The sequence below is a fragment of the Sphaerodactylus townsendi genome, linkage group LG12 (genome assembly GCF_021028975.2).
Source record: "Sphaerodactylus townsendi isolate TG3544 linkage group LG12, MPM_Stown_v2.3, whole genome shotgun sequence".
In the NCBI taxonomy this organism is placed as follows: Eukaryota; Metazoa; Chordata; class Lepidosauria; order Squamata; family Sphaerodactylidae; genus Sphaerodactylus; species Sphaerodactylus townsendi.
In genome coordinates, this window is record NC_059436.1 from 25,534,173 (window position 1) to 25,551,996 (window position 17,824).

The 17,824-nt window shown below is 54.4% G+C and overlaps 1 protein-coding gene across 1 annotated transcript; it reads left to right on the top strand.

Annotated features, from left to right (window-relative positions):
* Positions 1–152: 152 nt before the first annotated feature.
* On the top strand, positions 153–16,471 carry HYOU1 (hypoxia up-regulated 1). Its single transcript, XM_048513241.1, has 24 exons — positions 153–526; positions 868–961; positions 1,317–1,395; positions 2,902–3,056; positions 3,718–3,794; positions 3,950–4,131; positions 5,830–5,945; positions 6,104–6,287; positions 6,582–6,716; positions 6,984–7,066; positions 7,154–7,286; positions 7,387–7,574; positions 8,033–8,171; positions 8,249–8,309; positions 9,558–9,640; positions 9,884–10,066; positions 12,169–12,374; positions 12,514–12,601; positions 13,180–13,302; positions 13,753–13,886; positions 14,909–14,993; positions 15,287–15,533; positions 15,739–15,813; positions 16,399–16,471. The coding sequence occupies exons 1-24, from the start codon at positions 460–462 to the stop codon at positions 16,458–16,460; spliced, it is 2,979 nt and encodes a 992-aa protein (XP_048369198.1). The 5' UTR covers positions 153–459; the 3' UTR covers positions 16,461–16,471.
* Positions 16,472–17,824: the final 1,353 nt, after the last annotated feature.

The window sequence follows — 17,824 nt, forward strand, 5'->3', positions numbered from 1 at the left end:
ATGCTCCGAGCCGGGGCGGTGTCCCGCCCCTTCTCTCGCTCGGGGTCGGACCAAGCCGCGACGTGGCCCAATGGCGGACGAGTGCGGCAGCTCAGCCAATCAGGCGGCGCCGCGTGCGCGCCGGAGGAGGCTCGTTGCGGAAGGAGAGAGACGCCGGCCGGCCACCCGCCTGTTCGCCCGTTGGGCCCCGCTCTTCTCTGGCGCCCCGGCCCCGCTGCCTGCGAGAGACCGAGCGAGAGAGCGCGAGAGAGCGGCTGGGCGAGGCGGACCGGTGCTCGGGCGCTCCTCTCCTTCCGTGGCGGCGGCGGCGCTGCGGCTCTGCGGGGCACGTGGGCAGGCAGGAAGGAAAGGAAAGCAGGGGTGCGTGGCCCGGCTGACCGGCTGGCCCCGAAGCGGCGCCTCTCCGGGCTGAGCTGCGTCCCGCTTTCCCTCCCGCAGACGGTGGGCACCGCCGCCAGGATGTCCCGCTGGCCCTTGGCCGCCCTGCTGTTGCCGCTGCTGCTGGCCTGCCTGTCCCGCCGCTCAGGTAGGTGGGGGAGGAGGGGGGGGGACGGGGCACTCGTGCCCTGCCGCGGGAGCGCGCCTACCTCGGCTGCCTGTTCCGCACCGCCCGGAGGGGGCGGGGCCTCGGGGGATGTGTGGCCTCTGCTCCGACCCAGGGAGCCTTTGCCCTTCGCCGCCGGCCGGGGCTGCGGGGGCATCTCACGAGAGGATGCTTTGGGTGGTGTCCCTGTGGCTGAACAGCAGAACAGATTTCCGGGATCTTGGGAGACTTTTCAGGTTATTCGGGGGGGGGGGTATTGTTTGGGGCTGCAGATCTCTTTTGGACCAGGTGTATTATGTGATCCTGCTCTTTTGGTGTGGCAGATGCGCTGGCTGTGATGTCCGTGGATCTGGGCAGTGAGACCATGAAAATCGCCATTGTCAAGCCAGGAGTCCCCATGGAAATTGTTCTGAACAAGTAAGTGGCACCTGGTGGGCCACTGCGAGTGGCAGAAAGCTGGACTAGATGGACTCTGGTCTGATCCAGCTGGCTTGTTCTTATGTTCTTCTTAAGTGGCTGGGGAGAAGCAGGGCTACTCGGGCCTGAATCCAGAGTGCTGAGGAGCAGCAGCCTCACCTGACCTCACCAAAGAGGTCTCGGGTGCTGGTGTGGTTTCATCCACTAGCTGGGCACCTGGTGCTGCAGTTGAAACGGGACGTTCAGCAGGTGCTTCTCAGGCTGTGGCACAGGCTGTAGAGCGGAGGCTCAGCATTGGAGGGGGCGTGGCTGCTGCACATGGAAAAATTATGTTTAATGTTCCTTCTTGCTTCAGGGAGTCTCGGAGGAAAACACCGGTGGCTGTGTCCCTAAAGGAAAGCGAGCGCCTCTTTGGTGACAGTGCCATCGGAATGGTGAGCCTGAGGATTCTGCTGCTACTTTTTCTCAAGATAAGCCTCAAAGGGATCCAGGGGTCAACTCGCCCCCCCCCCCCCCCCGGCACCCCCCACAACCTAATTTCTGTGGCCCTGCGGGCACGCTGTCATTTTTGCCATTGAAGGGTAGAAAGTAAGACTGTCTTCATATAAGGATATTTATTTTTATAGTGCTGAAAATGCTGGACTTTCGTAATCATATTTTATCGATAAAACACGTTTTGATATTCTAATTGTTGCCAAAAGCGTATACATCAACAGCATACATTAGAATTACCATTGACTAATACTGCATACTAATTTTAAGTAAAAGTTTGTGATTCGTTCATTCCAAATGTTCCCTCCATCATAGGATTTCTTTTCAGTCTGCTCCCAAATGTTGTTAATTTTCTATTGGAAAATTAAAAACATCTCCAGATTTTTACATGGTATGTATTTTCAGTGAAAAATTGTTCTGTTCATTTAAAAAAGAGAGAATATTTCACAGGAGGTTCCCCCCCCCCCCCCCGGTTCCCATCATAACAGTTTAGGGGAAAGTCCTTATTTTGAGTGCCTGCGTGAAGGTCCCTCAAGACACTTCCAGTGTGTGGCAGCTGAAGGGCTGAGTGTCCTCCCGCGTGGCCTCCCATTGGCAGCACTGTTCAGGTCTTGCCCACTGAGGGCCCTGCCTTCCTTTTTCAGGGCCACTCCATCTCCTGTTGGGTCTTTTCCTTCTGCCTTCAACTTTTCTTATGTCTGTTGTCTTTTCCAGTGAGTCCTCTCATATTGTGGCCAAAGTACCATAGCTTCAATTTAGTCATTTTAGCTTCTAGGGAGAACGTGCTTGTTTCTCTTTTTGGAGGTCCACAGTATCTGTAACGTGGTCTTTGAATGCTACGTTTCAGAGGAATTTACTTTTTTCCTGCCTGTTTTAGTCATTATCCAGCTTTCACAGCCGTACATAGTAATGGGGAGAACTGTGGCGTGAATTCTCTCGATCTTTGTCGCCAGTGGCATTTCCATACACTTGAGAGCCTTTTCTAGCTCCTTTGCGGCTGCCCTTCCTAATCTCAGCCTCTTTCTGATTTCTTGGTTGAAGTCTCCCTTTTTGGAGAGGGGTGAAAAATGTTCTCCATTTTTTGTTCCAGAGCATTCACTTCTTTTAATCATGGAGTAGGACGCTTTCATTCCTGGCAGCCCAGTTTTGAAATCTGTACATCAGGAAGTCTTTTTTGAGTTTGATTTCACATGGAATGAGGTGCAAATGTGCATGTTTGACTTTTAGACTTCCATCTTGTTTTCAAACGCTGCCTTGCTCACCAAGTGTACTAGTTTAAACAAGCTGATTGCTTAGGATTTGTAGCCGTGGTTTCTAAGCTGTGCTGCAGGGGGCAGGTCAGTGGGAGGGGGGGTTGGGCTGCCGGGGCATGGACCAGTGAAGCGGACTGAGCAGTCGGTTCGTGCTTCTTGGGGTTTTTCACTCATTACCTCACTTCCCTCCCACAGTCCATCAGGACTCCCAAAGCGGCCTTCCGATATTTCCAGGACCTCCTGGGCAAGCACACAGAAAACCCCCTGGTGGCGCTGTATCGGCTGCGGTTCCCAGAGCATGAGTTGGTGAAGGATGCCCGGCGGGAAACCGTCAGCTTCAGGCTGTCGGAGTGAGTGGCTGGCTGGGGGCTGGAGAGGGCCACGGGATGCAGCTGGCGAGGGGGCACTGGGGCCTCTTTTCAGCATGGCACTGGGTGGGGGGGGGGGGCTTCTGTGGGAATGTGGGGTCGACCTCTACTTCTGAGGCTCTGGTGTGCTTGTACTGGCCACAATGAAGAACAGGGAAGTCCCACCTTCTGCAAAAGAGGCTGCTCTGTTCTATGATGCTGTACGTGTTCCCCCCAGCCTCCGCCTTGCCTGCAGAGCTGCCTTACCAATAATGTAGAGCAGGCCGTGGAAAGTGAAAGTTACCGGGGTGGGGGAGGGTGCTGTGCTATGCTAAGTTTTTGGGGGTTTTTTTGCAAAAACCTTCTGGCGTGTTGAATAGCCACCCACTCAGAGGGTGGGGACCAGTGGGGAGGGGAAGCACAACTTGCATTCTCCAGACATCTCCACATGAGCACCCCTGCCACAGGCTGGACTATCTCTGTCGCCAGGCAGCTGCTGCTGTTGAAGGGCAGTTATGTTTTGCTTCGACTGCTGCAGGATTTGTGGCAGGGAGTCAGCTCTGGCTGGTTTTGAACTGCAAGCATGCTGAGCTCCTGCCGGGCCTCCTAGATGGGATCCAGAGGTTGCTGGTGCTGGGTTTTATTCTCCTTTTCTTCCTTGCAGGAAAATCCAGTATTCTCCGGAAGAGATTCTGGGCATGGTCCTGAACTACTCTCGCTCCCTGGCAGAAGAGTTTGCAGGTTTGGAATGACTGCCTGTGTCAGGACACAAAAGATGTCTTTAGTGTTGGGAGGAGAGGTAGATGTGGGGACAAAACGAGGTGTAAAGTCCATCTGCATTTAGTAGCCAAGTCAGGACAATGCAAAGCAGGAGGTGCCTTTTGCTGCTCTTGCAGAACAGCCCGTCAAGGACGCCGTCATCACCGTCCCGGCCTACTTCAACCAGGCAGAGAGGAGAGCCGTGATGCATGCAGCGAAGGTGGCTGATCTCAAGGTTCTGCAGCTCATCAACGACAACACTGCTGTGGCCTTAAACTATGGCGTATTTCGAAGGAAGGACATCAATGCCACGGCACAGGTGCTTGTGGGTGGAAGGGGAGGGCTGCAGAGTGAAGGGGGGCTGCTCAGCACAGTGCCAGTGTGGCTGTGTGCCATGGGAGACCCACATCTCAATCTCCGCTCTGCCGTGGAATCTTACCAGGCAACCTCAGGACAGTCTCACGCACACACTTAGCCTAGCCTACCTCCCAGGACTGTTATGAAGATAAAATGAAGCAGCAAAAGATGGAAGCCACTTACGTTCTTTCCAGTTTACTGATTTGGTTTTGAATGCCACCTTCCCCCTCACAGGCTCAGCGATTTCAATATAAAATTCAACAAAATCACAATTTAAAAGAATCAGTTAACCTTCTCTAAACCCCAGTGGCAATAATGGGCAGTCACGATACTTTCCCAGTGAAAGGGTGGGAGAGGGTGAGGCTGCTCAGCCACATGCCTGATGGAACAGCACTGTCTTACAGGGCCCAGGTCTCTCTAGACGGAGCGTCCCACCAGGCCCTGGTCAAGGCTACCAGGCATCTTTTGGGCCAGGGATCACCAGCTGAAGGCAGCCATTTGTGAGCGGTGGCGTAGAGCCAACGGGACGGGGTGCAATGCACCAAGGGCACACCAGTGTGGGGGCGTGGCAGGGGCGCAGGATGCAGGCATGCCACAGGCGCAGTTCCCCCTCGCTCTGCTCCTGTCTGTGGGTGACATAGTGGGAGTGACAGTCCCATAGGTATGCTTGCCATTTAAGCCTCTGAAGGTGAGTACCAGAACCTTGAGCCTGCTCCAGTACTCTACCGACAGTGCAGCTGGCAGAGCACCAGTTGACTGTGTGCCCGCCACAGGGTCCCCGCAAGGACCCAGGCTGCTTCCGAAGCAGGCCCGAGAATACCCTTGCATAGAGCGAGTTGCAGTAGGCCAGCTGAGTTTGTTGCATGGATCCCTGTGGCTTGGACAGGTGGGGTGCTAGTTGTCTTGCCTGGGGAAGATGGTAGAAGGCCCGGAAGCCTACCTGTGTGACATGAGCCTCCATTGCCAAGGAACATACTCAGACTCTTCCTGACAGTTTGCGCAGAATGCAGCTGCACGTGTCTAAAGTTGGTAATTGGCACCCCCCCCACCCCCACCTAAACTTCTTCAGTCTAGCCACAGGACCTCCACCTTCGCTGGACTGAGTTTCCACCAGCTCCCTTTAAGCCGTTCCACCGTGGCCTCCAAGCCATGTCCCAGCTGAACTGGGCTGGCAAGCCTGCATGGGCCTCACCAGGCAAGACTGCAACCCTCCCCCCCTCCCCCCCCCCAGCCAAGCTAAGCCAAGTCACATTTAGGTAATATTTAGTACTCGAAACAAATCCGTTTGACTCCCCTGATCTAAAAAACCCAAGGATGGTTCCTTTAAGAGCGGCACCACGGCTACTTGTAGCCCCCCAGGGAACGTACCTGTGCTTAGGGACAGATGAATAATCCCTATGGGAGGGGAAAGGCCTGAATATTAAAGAAGTGAATGAATAAATAAATAATTTGTTTGCGGTGTTTAAGGTGTTTGGGCTGCTTTCCATTGTAGAGGAAGCAGAGAGCTCTCTGCCTAGTCCAGTTCTTAGAAAAAGGGACCTTACATCCCGCTTGAACCTGCTGTGGCCAGAGTTAATGTCTCAAAAGCACAGGGGTAGTTCAATAACAGATCTGTGTGGTTTGTTGCCTGCTTCTATTTGCCTGTGACCTTTGTTTCCAGAACATCATGTTCTACGATATGGGCGCTGGCAGCACCGTGTGCACCATTGTCACCTACCAGACCGTGAAGACAAAGGACTCGGGGACCCAGCCGCAGCTGCAGATCCTGGGTGTTGGGTAGGAGTCGGATCTGTTGGGAGGCAGCTTTGGAAAGTGGTGCCTCTCTCAGCCGGGTGCTTGCATGGGACACGCCAGGGGCAGGTGCCAAGCTTCACCCCATGTCGCGGAGCAGCCGATGGTTGCTGAGCAAAGCTCCCGCCTCTGCCTTCTGCTAGATTTGATCGCACGCTCGGGGGGCTAGAAATGGAGCTGCGCCTTCGCGACCACCTGGCCACCCAGTTCAACAAGCAGCACCCGTCCAAGGACGTCCGGCAGAACCTCCGGGCCATGGCCAAGCTGCTGAAGGAAGCCAATCGCGTGAAGACTGTTTTGAGTGCCAATGCTGACCACATGGCCCAGGTAGCTGCACTTCAGTTGCTGTATGTAGGGATTGCTCAGCATGCCGAAGAACTTGGCGGCTCTGGACGGCACCTGTTGCTGCTAGCTGTTGCAGCCTCAGCTGCTGGATCAGGTAGCATCTGGCCTCGTTATGCGTTGCTGATGTTCGGGTTTCATCGTTAAAAGGAAGTTTAACAGCAGAAAAGCCCCCTCCCCCCTTTCTTTTTTTTTTTCTTGGAGAGAGTGAGAGCAAACTGGTTTGTGGGAAGCGCTGTCTGACAGGATGCTCTGGCCTCCCCTGCCTTCCCTTTCCAGATTGAGGGCCTGCTGGATGACATTGACTTCAAGGCCAAGGTTTCCCGGCAGCAGTTTGAGGATCTGTGTTCGGATATGTTCCAGCGGGTTGCAGGACCTGTGCATCAGGCGCTCCACAGTGCCGGGATAAGCCTGGTAGGTGCGGGTGCCCTTGGTGGTTGCAGCTAACTTGCGGTGGCCCCTGCCAGGGGTTTTCAAGGCAAGAGATGTTCAGAGGTGATTGGCCATTGCCTGCCTCTGCACAGCAGCCCTGGATTTCCTTGGTGGTCTCCCACACAAGTTGTGACCACGGTTGACCCTGCTCAACTTCTGAGATCTGGAGACACGAGGCTACCTTGTGCCATCCAGCTCCAGGCGTGGGCCTTGGGCTCTGGGCTGACCGACCTTTCTCCACATTTCTAGAATGAAATTGATCAAGTGATCCTGGTTGGAGGGGCCACTCGAGTGCCAAAGGTTCAAGAAATTCTGCTGAGTGTGGTGGGCAAGTAAGTGCCACGCGGGCTCCTCGTCCGTGCACCTTTTGGGTCAGATCCAGGTGGGCCTGAACGTGCTTTTTCTTGTGCCAAACTCAGGGACGAGCTGGGGAAGAACATCAACGCTGACGAAGCTGCCGCGATGGGGGCTGTCTACCAGGCAGCTGCACTCAGCAAGGCCTTCAAAGTGAAGCCGTTCCTCGTTCGGGATGCTGCCCTTTTCCCCATCCAGGTGAGCTGGGGCGGTGGAGTGGGCACATCACGGGTAGGGCAGAGGCCCAGTTCTCATGGAGGCTGTGGGCTAACTGCATCTTGCCTCCTCTGCCTCCCAGGTTGAGTTCACCCGTGAAGTGGAAGAGGAGGATAAGTCCAGGAGCCTGAAGCACAACCGGAGGATCCTGTTCCAGCGCATGGCTCCCTATCCGCAGCGCAAGGTCATCACCTTCAATCGCTACACAGATGACTTTGAGTTCCACGTCAACTATGCGGACATGGCCTTCTTGAGCGAAAGTGACCTGCGGTGAGTGGAGGCTTTGGGGCCAGACCAATCCCCCACCACACCCCAGTCATGGGCGTCCATGTTGGAAGCTTGTGGTGTCTGTGCCTGGGAATGGTCTCCTCTTAAAGATAGGTGGCAAAGCAATTGAGCGGGTAAAGGAATGTGAACGTAAGAAGGCGCCTGCTGGATCAGACCAGAGTCCATCTAGTCCAGCCCTCTGCTACTCGCAGTGACCCATCAGGTGCCTTTGGGAGCTCACGTGCAGGATGTGAAAGCAAGGGCCTGCTGCTGCTGCTGTTGCCGAGCACCTGGTCTGGGGGGATGGGGGGGTGGGCAGGGTACTCTCTGTAGACAGTGGGCAGGGAATATTGTTTCCCAGGCTTCTTTGAGAGATCTTGCCTTGTTCTCCCACCTGAGGAATGGCCATCATCGCAAGGGTGCTGGCTGCTCCACCGTGGCTCTTGCATTGGTCTTTGCAGGATGTTTGGGTCCTTGAATCTCACCACAGTGAGGCTGCGAGGTGTGGGTGAGAGCTTCAGGAAGCACACAGACTACGAGTCCAAAGGCATCAAGGCGCATTTCAACATGGACGAGAGCGGCGTGCTGAGCCTGGACCGGGTGAGTGCCGCCTCTTGTGCTGGGGCCTCGGAGGCTTTCCCATGGGCCTTTCTCACCTCTTCTCCGTTGCCTTCTAGGTGGAATCGGTGTTTGAGACTGTGGTCGAGGATAAGCCAGAGGAGGAGTCCACGCTTACAAGTAAGACTTTCAGGCTGTGGCCACGTCTCGGGCAGCCAGTGATGTAGCCCTGTCCTCAGCCTCACAGGCAATTGAGGTGGGGGAGGAAGAGTCTCCTCTGCCTGCTGTGATGATTCAGGGATGGCCTGGCCTGTTTCCCTCCCTTGCCAGCCGCCAAGCACTGGCAAGAATTCACCCCTTGTTTGGTTACAGTTTTCTAAACGTTATGCATGGGCATTGCAATCCTGGCCGGGGGTGGGGGAGGCGCCCGCAGGTATTTGCATTACACCCAGGGATGGTGGAGGCAGTGGTGCAGCTGAGCAGCTGCCAAAGAGGTTAGTTGCGCCATGGCCAGCCCCGGCATGGCACTGAAAAGAGCAGTGCCAGCGAAAAGGAACATCAATGCAGGAGTGGAGTGGGAGGGCCCAGGGCAGTGATTGACAGGTCAGCTGACTGCCAGCAGGGTTGATTGCAACTAATGTGGAAGTCACATTAGAAGTGTGAATGGCAGGGGCAGACTCTGTTGTAGGTGTGGTTGCCACACTAACTATGCCCACAAAAGACCTTCTGAACTCTGCACACTACAAATCAGATCTTTTGGGAGAGTGACTCATCCTGCACAGGTATTTCCCCAGCTGGGCTCTGTTCCCCCCACCCACCAAATCCTCTTTCTGGACTCGGCTTCAGCCTCCTCACCGTCCTCCAGTCAGTGGCTGATTGTGGGCACCTGTTCATGGCCTCCAGGGCTTTCCCTGAGTCCATAAAACCAAGGAACTCCCCAGCCCCGGACTGGCACTGCACGCCACAGCTCCACTGGCAGTCTCTCCCTGGCATGCTTCTATGTTGGATGGTCTCAACAACACAGGAAACAAACTCTGTCATACAAACTGCATAGTGAGGCTCTGAAGTCTCTTCTGGGGCTGGGGCCACAGTGACTCCGTGCCATGCAAGGTGTTGCTGGACATATAGCAGAGCAAAAGTTCTGGGTGCTGCTTCGCCACCACCAGATGAGATGAAAGATGTGCAGCGTATCCTGTGAAATTTAAGCCTTTGCCAGGTTGGAAGAATACCTGTGACTGGTACCTTTATCAAGGTAGCACCTGTGCACCCCTCTGGAAAGGCACAATTTTAAGGTTGTGTTTGTCTTCTGGAGAGAACTGTCAACCAGGGCAATCAAAGTGCCAAATAACTAGCTGGATCCCTGAACGACATACCTGAGTGTTGTCTGGCTTTTCTGCTATACTTGAACCTTGTCTGTCTTTTGGGCAGAGCTTGGGAACACCATCTCGAGCCTGTTTGGAGGGGGAAGTTCTGTGCCAGAAGCCCCTGAAAACCTGACAGAAACTGTTCAGGTGAGTGCTGTACTGCTGGCTACGCAGATGGAATGGAAAGAAACCTGGAGCCTGCTGCAAAAATTCAGCACTGATGGGGCTACCTCAAGCACTTGTGTGTGGCCAGCAGGAGCCCTGGGGGTGGATGGTTTTAACACCGCCCCGGTTGGTGGGCCCCTCCACACCCCTGCCTGACTGGAAAAGCTTTGCTGTGCTAAGTCCACACAGCTCATCTGAGGATGTGTTTAACCCTTGCCTGACCAGGAAGAGGAGGAGAGCCAAGCAGAATCAGGAAAGGAGGACCAGAAAGACAACGCTGGGGCTGCTGGTGAGGAGGAGGTGAAGCTGCAGCCGCCAACGCCCGCCCCGGCTGAGGAGAAAGTGGCTGCAGAGGCCTCTGCAGGAGAGGACCAAGAAAAGGATGCGGGCAAGAAGCACAACTCCCAGGTGGACATAAAAGCAGGCTTTGTTTCAGCGGGGGGTGGGGAGGGGTCTGTGCCAATGAAATCTCACTCCTGCATGTCAACATGTTAGCATCTGATGGCTGAGTGCATTGAAGAACAGCAAGATCCCAGTTCAGTCGCACCTCAAAGTGCAACAAGATGTTGGGGAATATGAACATTTGCGAGTCCCTTTGTCAGATATGAACTTTGACCCTCATCAGCACATTCTTAGAGAATCTTCCTGTACTCTCAGGTGCTACTGAGAATCACACTTCTTCATGCAACCTGTGATTGGTGTTTGGAATATGCTGCCACAGGAGGTGGTGATGGCCACTAACCTGGATAGCTTTAAAAAGGGCTTGGACAGATTTATGGAGGAGAAGTCGATCTCTGGCTACCAAGCTTGATCCTCCTTGATCTGAGATTGCAAATGCCTGAGTAGACCAGGTGCTCGGGAGCAGCAGCAGCCGCAGAAGGCCCTTCCTTTCACCTCCTGCACGTGAGCTCCCAAAAGCACCTGGTGGGCCACTGCGAGTAGCAGAGTGCTGGACTAGATGGACTCTGGTCTGATCCACAGGCTCTTTCTTATGTTCTTACTGAACTCAAATCTAGACTCTCCACTGCAGACCATCACAGCCACCCTCTGAAACTATCAGCTGGAAAACTACCATTTGCTGCACATGGAACCCTTTCTGGCTGAAGGGTTTGTCTCACGTTTTGGTGTTGTCAGAGCTGGCTCTGCAGGAGAGGTCCGGCTTCTTAAAATCATTTGCTGTTATGTACAGTCTGAAAGGAGCAAGCTGGGTACTCAGGAGCAGCAGTGGCGGAGGAGGTTAAGAGCTCGTGTATCTAATCTGGAGGAACCGGGTTTGATTCCCAGCTCTGCTGCCTAAGCTGTGGAGGCTTATCTGGGGAATTCAGATTAGCCTGTACACTCCCACACATGCCAGCTGGGTGACCTTGGGCTAGTCACAGCTTCTCGGAGCTCTCTCAGCCCCACCTACCTCACAGGGTGTTTGTTGTGAGGAGATTGTCAGCCCCTTTGAGTCTCCTGCAGGAGAGAAAGGGGGGATGTAAATCCAAACTCTTCTTCTTCTTCATGACCCTGCAAACTGAGGGTGCTCTCTGAAATGTGGTCTTCTTGTGGATATTGCTAAAGTCCAGCTAATTAAAAACAACAACAACAAGAATACTCTGTCAAGTTCTTGACTGCAAACAGAGCCAGCGTGGCATAGTTAAGAGCAGCAGACTCTGACGAACATAAGAACTAGCCAGCTGGATCAGACCAGAGTGCATCTAGTCCAGCACTCTGCTACTCGCAGTGGCCCACCAGGTGCCTTTGAGAGCTCACGTGCAGGATGTGAAAGCAATGGCCTTCTGCTGTTGCTGCTCCCGATCACCTGGTCTGTTAAGGCATTTGCAACCTCAGATCAAGGAGGATCAAGCTTGGTAGCCATAGATCGACTTCTCCTCCATAAAACTGTCCAAGCCCTTTTTAAAGCTATCCAGGTTAGTGGCCATCACCACCTCCTGTGGCAGCATATTCCAAATGCCAATCACACGTTGCATGAAGAAGTGTTTCCTTTTATTAGCCCTAATTCTTCCCCCCAGCATTTTCAATGGATGCCCCCTGGTTCTAGTATTGTGAGAAAGAGAGAAAAATTTCTCTCTGTCAACATTTTCTACCCCATGCATAATTTTATAGACTTCAATCATATCCCCCCTCAGACGTCTCCTCTCCAAACTAAAGAGCCCCAAACGCTGCAGCCTCTCCTCATAAGGAAGGTGCTTCAATCCTCAATCACCCTCGTTGCCCTTCTCTGCACTTTTTCTATCTCTTCGATATCCTTTTTGAGATGTGGCGACCAGAACTGAACACAGACTCTTAATCTGTTGAGCTGGATTTTTTCCTCACTCCTCCACATGAAGCCTGCTTTCAGAACTCTCTCAGCCCACACACTTCACAAGGTCTCCGCTGTGCAGAGGGAGGAAGGGTTGGGAAAGTATTTGGAAGCTGCTTTGAGACTCGTTATGGTAGAGAAAAGCGAGACACAAAAATCAACTCCTCCAAACAGCATCTGTTCATCCTGAACTCTGTCCTCTCAGGAAGCCATGGAGAAGCCAGGATCTGGGAAGGCCGAGGAGCCTGCTAAAAGTCCTGGGGGGGACGGTGCAAAAGCACAAGAGGAAGGAGATGAGAAAAAGCTGAAGCCTCCAAAGAAGCAGAAGGTGGTGGAAGAGATCACGGTGGAGCTGGACGTGAACGACGTCCCTGAGCCTCTGCCGGAAGAGCTGCAGGCCTCCATCAACAAGTGGGTTTGGGGGAAGCTGCCGGGCACCCCTTGCCCCCCCCCCCCCCCGCCTGTCAGTCAGGACGGCTGTGCTGGGAATGGGAAGGGCTGCCGTTGGTTGGCTGCTCCCTTCAGGCCTGGTTGGTTTTTGCCATGACAGGTTGCAAGAGCTGACTGCAAGAGACCTCGAGAAACAGGAGAGGGAGAGGTCGGCCAATAGCCTGGAGGCCTTCATCTTTGAGACCCAGGTAGGACGAGGGGCCAGAGGCTGGGGGTGTGTGTGTCTCAGCCGTTAGATCCCAGCTGGTCCTAACGCTGCCCCATTGGATGGTGCTTTCCTCACTCTCAGGCGCTCAGTTTTCCATTTGCACCCCCTCAACCTGTACAGTCTCTTTGCCCCGCCCAACCCAATCGTCCATCGTGCCCATTTTTCTTACCTCCCAGCCAGTTATTTTTTTCAAAGTTTTGTTTGGTGGCATCGTGGGAAAACCAGGATGTCAGGGGTGGGGTGGGAAGTGATACATGCACATGTGCAGATATCACCCCTCACTGGGGGAAGGGATTCAAGCAAACTATTTCTGACAATTTTCAGACTTTTCTGCAAATCTGAAGATACTCCCAGTTGCTGTCTAGGCATGACTGCTCTGTATACATATTTTGGGAGCCCTCCTCTTGGAACACAGCTGTTCTTCCACTGGGAGAAGCAGAGATTGTTCCACTTTCTGTAGTCAGGTTCATGAAATCTGGGAAACCGCGGCATGTTGAAAGCCTGGCAGGTCTGCTTTGCCTTCGCTGTGAAGAACTGACTCTCTGCTTCTCTTTCCAGGATAAACTGTACCAGGAGGAGTACCAGCTTGTTTCATCTGACAAAGAGAGAGAAGCAATCCTCCAGAAGCTCAGTGAAGCCTCCACCTGGATGGAAGAAGAAGGCTTTGCAGCCACGACTAAGGTTCGGGCCTTTCCAGTGGCTCTGTGGAGGCTTCTTCATGCTGCTTAGAAGCTGCTTTATGCCAATTCACTCCTTTTGGCGCCTCTGCTCTCATGGTCTTCTCTGTCTGCGGCCCTCCAGGGAGGGGTCTTTGCCCACACTTGCTGCCTGGTATCAGTTACCAGGAGAGTCCTGGGACTTCTGGCATAGCAAGCATGTGTGCTTCTGCTGAACCAGGGTGCATGTCTCTCCCAAGGGCCAACCTTCTTTCAGACGGAGCCAGGAAGTGGGTGCAAGTAACCGATTGCCGTGGGTGTCCCAAGCAGCGTGGCACCCAGTGGACCCACCCACCCCTCTCGACATGGACTGAGCCCTCGTGGCCACAGTGCCTCTGCTGCCTTGATCCCCTCCTGGCTGATGTTTGTGTCACAACCGATTTTGTAGAGGTTTCAATTCTTTCCCATTCCCCAGGAACTGAAGGAGCGGCTCTTGGAACTGAAGAAGTTGTGCCGCAGCCTGTTCTTCCGCGTGGAGGAGAGGCGGAAGTGGCCGGAGCACCTGGGTGCCTTGGAAGGTCTTCTCAATCACTCCGCCATCTTCCTCAAGTACGAGTGCCCTTCGTTCGGGGGGGGGGGGGTGCAGTTCCTGAAAGCTCTGTACTGTAGGAGGTTCCCAGGCATTCCAGGAATGTGAAATGCCTGCTGCAGTGTTCTAACCCTGCTCGCGGTGTTGCTGAACAGACCTCGGTGTTCGTAGAAAGAAACCATAGAGAGGCAAAGGTGTGGCTGGGCCTCCATGCCCTGTGGAGCGCTGGGGCTGAAATAAGCCAGGTGGGAGTCAGGACAGATGGCTTGACTTGCTTGTCTGCTCTGCTTGAACACTGGCTGGGATCTCATGTAGAACGTGGAGGCTGGGTTCCCTGTGAGTTCAGCAGGGAGGCCCAGGCATGCCGAAAGTGTCCTGCCCTACTGGGTGAGAGCAAATGTGATGTTTTTGCTAGGGCTGCAAAGACCAGCTTCAGATCTCTACTTAGCCATCAATCTGATTGGGTGGGCTTGGGCCCTTTGCAGCTCCTCCACCTCACTTGCACCTCCCAGAGGATGGGGGTGGGGGTGGGGGAGGGAGCCGTAGGTGTTGCCTCAACCTCTTCAGGGGGATCAGAAGGCAGCGGACAAAACTCAGGACTTGTGCTCCAGAGGGAGGGAGGTGCTTCCCCATAACCCCCTTGAGGCTGCCACTCCAAGGCCTGCGTTGCTTTTCTGCTTGGGTGTTTGCCGGCTGTTCTTTTCTCTGGGCAACACACAGGCATACAGGTTGACACACCAGCGCCCAGGTTCTTGTGCGTCAGATGGAGTGCTCCTGGGCCTTCTGCCGGCTCTGCAGATGGAGCAGAAGGAACCCCTTTCCCAGCAGCTGTGGGGGGAAGGGTGTGATGGCACAGCAGGGCTCTTCAGGCAGGGCACCACTTTCCTCACAGGATTAGCCTCTGGCCTTCCCCATGGGAGGTGCTCACGCAGGAGTCGCCAGCAGAGGCTTTCCTTGGCGGACTTGGCTTGAGGCAGGGCACTCCTGTGCTCACGTCCTGGAGGGCAGGAGAAAAAGACCAAGGTTCTTGTTTGCTTTTCAGGGGAGCCAGAATGATCCCAGAGGCCGATCAGATATTCACAGAGGTGGAGCTGAGTACCCTGGAAGCAACTATAAATGCTACAGCGGTAAGAAGAGGGCTTGTGAGGGGATCTCTTTCATTCTGGGCTGGTTCTCAGCTGGTTCACGTGTGACCAAAGTCTATTGCCCAGCAAAGAAAGCGGAAGTGCTAGTGGTTTTGGACCCTGCCTACCCCTCCCCTGATGGGAAGGAAAGGACAGCTCTTGCCTGAGGCTAGGAAGGGAGTGTGGTGCAGGTTTATGCTGCGCTGCCAAATGGGTTGGCCCCCTGTGGAGGGCGGCACTGCACGTGACAGGTCTTGCCTGGTGAAGCATGGCTGTGCCTTGGTTTGTCATCTCAGCTGTGGAAGAACGAGACTCTTGCAGAGCAGAGCAAACTGCCTCCCACGGAGAAACCTGTCTTGCTCTCCAAAGACATTGAGCTGAAGATTGCTGCTCTGGACAGAGAGGTCCAGTATCTCCTCAACAAGGCCAAGTTTGCCAGGCCTAAGCCCAAGAAGAACACCACCAAAACAGAAGCAGGCAAGAACGCGACAGTGCCCCCCCTGGACGAGAACGTCATTCCTCCGAAGGAGGAGAGCCAGGAAGGTGAGTGGGTGCCCAGAGTCTGGACCAGAGAGGTCTCGAGGTTCCCACTGCACAGTTGGCTTCAGGACAGCACTTTCCCCAACTGTTGCATTCTGCACAATGAAAGGGGCTGAACTGGGGGGTGGGGGAGTCACTACACGTAACCCAGCACCTCTCCTCTTGGATGCAGCCTTCCTGACAAAACATCTTTTTCCCCCTCTACCAGATGATGCCAGCCCAGTCAAAGAGCCCCCCACAGTGGAGAATTCCATATTGGATGACGACTCAAGACCAGACATGGGTAAGAGAGAGGTGGCCTAGGCAGGTTGTGAGTGGTCTTCCTCTTCCCTGCATTTGAAGGGAGCATAGAACCCCCCTCCCCTGGGACCTTGCAGTTCTTGGACTCTGCATTGAGGAATGACCTCCATAGTGTGGAATAATTGTGCATCTTAAAGCAGCTGATGTTTGTGCTGTTCGTTTCATTCATGCCCAACGCTCCTCAGCTGCCATCACTTGGGGTGCTCTTTGCACAAACCTTCCAGGGCCTTTTAAAAGAAACAAAATCTATAAGAATTTGTGTTCTTCCTTCCTCCTTATCCCAACAATTATATGGGATCCTGCTGTTGTTGTTCAACCAGGCCAGATAGAAGTCACCAGTGGGGCAGTTTTTCCCTCTGTGGGTACCCATCTCATCAGCCCAATTTGTTTCTGCCATTGCCTTGTTACACTGTTCAAGTACACCATGATAGCAAACCACCCTCTTGAAGCAACAAATGTTCTTATGTTTGGGCCTTCCCTCCTGCACAGTCATTTTGATTTGAACTTCTTGTCTCATGTGCTGGACATATAAATGTTTTAATTCATTTTTTTCTCTTTTATCACATAGACCAACAAACAGAAAAGAATTCAGATGCAAGAGAAGACACCAGAAAAAATGATGAATTATAACAGTTTTGAAATCCCGTTTGTCAGTGTCTATTTATTTGCACTTAATTCCATTGTTTTCCAAGGGACCTGATTGGTGGAACAGGGCAGGCTGAAGATAAAGTGAAATAGAACTGTCTGTCTCTTCCCCTTGCCTTTGGGGATTTCCTGGGTGCTAATCCTGGCGTGTCTTGTCTCTGTTTCCTATGTTAAGGGTGATACATAGAGATTCCTGCCCGCCCCCCTTTGCTGTATTTCACAGTGTTCTTTGTGGAATCAACACTGTCAGTCTGCTGCCCATCAAACTGTTTTCAGTACTAGCAAACAATGGGACACGTTAGCTGTATCTAAATGGAAACGATGTATGACCTCCAGCCGCAGCTTTATCTGAGAGTAGGGCAGCTCATGCCATTTTCCGTACAATAGAAACTGTTGGTGAAAGTAGCAGTGGAACCTAAAAGAAGTGGATCCAGAAAATCACAGTCCTGCTACTAAGCAAAGACTCTAAAAATGTCTAGCGATCTGAGAGCCAGGGTGGGCATCAAGAAGGCGGCCAAGGAACACGGCAAGTTTTCACTCCGCCACACACTTGTCAGCTAAGGTTGGTTCCCTTGGGGGAGCGGGGGAGGTGCTTTTCACACCCCACGGCAAGGCCCGCTGCACCTGGCCTCTGTTTCAGTGGGGCCAGGCGACAACCTCTCCTGGCCTTCCTCGTACCGCAGAGAAGGCCGTCTGATGAGGGTGGTTCATGGGATAGAGCCGCCTGGAGTTTGCCTAACCACAGCCTGCCCCCCCCCTTTGGTGCACCTCTGGGTGTCTTCCGCTGAGCAGCGGGGGGCCCAAAGGTTTAAGCAGAGGCGGAAGGCAGGCTGGCTGGGGCTCGTGCCAGGCGCATCTTCATTGTTCCCCTCGGCCCAAGGGGCGCTGGCCACGGCCTGAGAGGATGCCCACCTGGGGCGACCCTGCACCCTCGGGCCGCCGGAGGGCACGGGGGGGGGGGTGGCCAGGAGCGCGGCCGGAGGTTTCCCGGCCCGGCCCCTCGTCTACGCTGAGCGCGGCCCCTGGCGGCGGGAAGGTCGCAAAGCAGGGGGCGTGGCGCGGGTGGGCAGCGCCGGGCGATTGGAGGAGACGGCAGAGTGGCGTGCGTCCTGCGCAATGGACGGGCCGAGCGCCGGTCTGGCCGCGGGGGGCGATGCAGGCGTGGGGCGCCGTCGCCCCCCTGCTGCGTGGGTCAAGCCCGCGTGGCCGAGGCGGGAGCGGCGTCTTTGCCCGACAGCTCCCCACTGAGCGCTGCCACCTCCCTTGGCCAGGTGCTCTGCCCGCACCCCCGTGGCAGCCCGCCGCGCGGAGCCTTTCGCCAGCCGGCCCGCGAGAGAGCCCTGCTGCCG

Coding starts and splice junctions, on each gene's coding strand:
- HYOU1 (XM_048513241.1), top strand. CDS start 460: ATGTCCCGCTGGCCCTTGGCCGCCCTGCTGTTGCCGCTGCTGCTGGCC. Junction 8,172..8,248: donor GCGTGCTGAGCCTGGACCGG/GTGAGTGCCGCC, acceptor GTTGCCTTCTAG/GTGGAATCGGTGTTTGAGAC. Junction 12,602..13,179: donor CCTTCATCTTTGAGACCCAG/GTAGGACGAGGG, acceptor TTCTCTTTCCAG/GATAAACTGTACCAGGAGGA.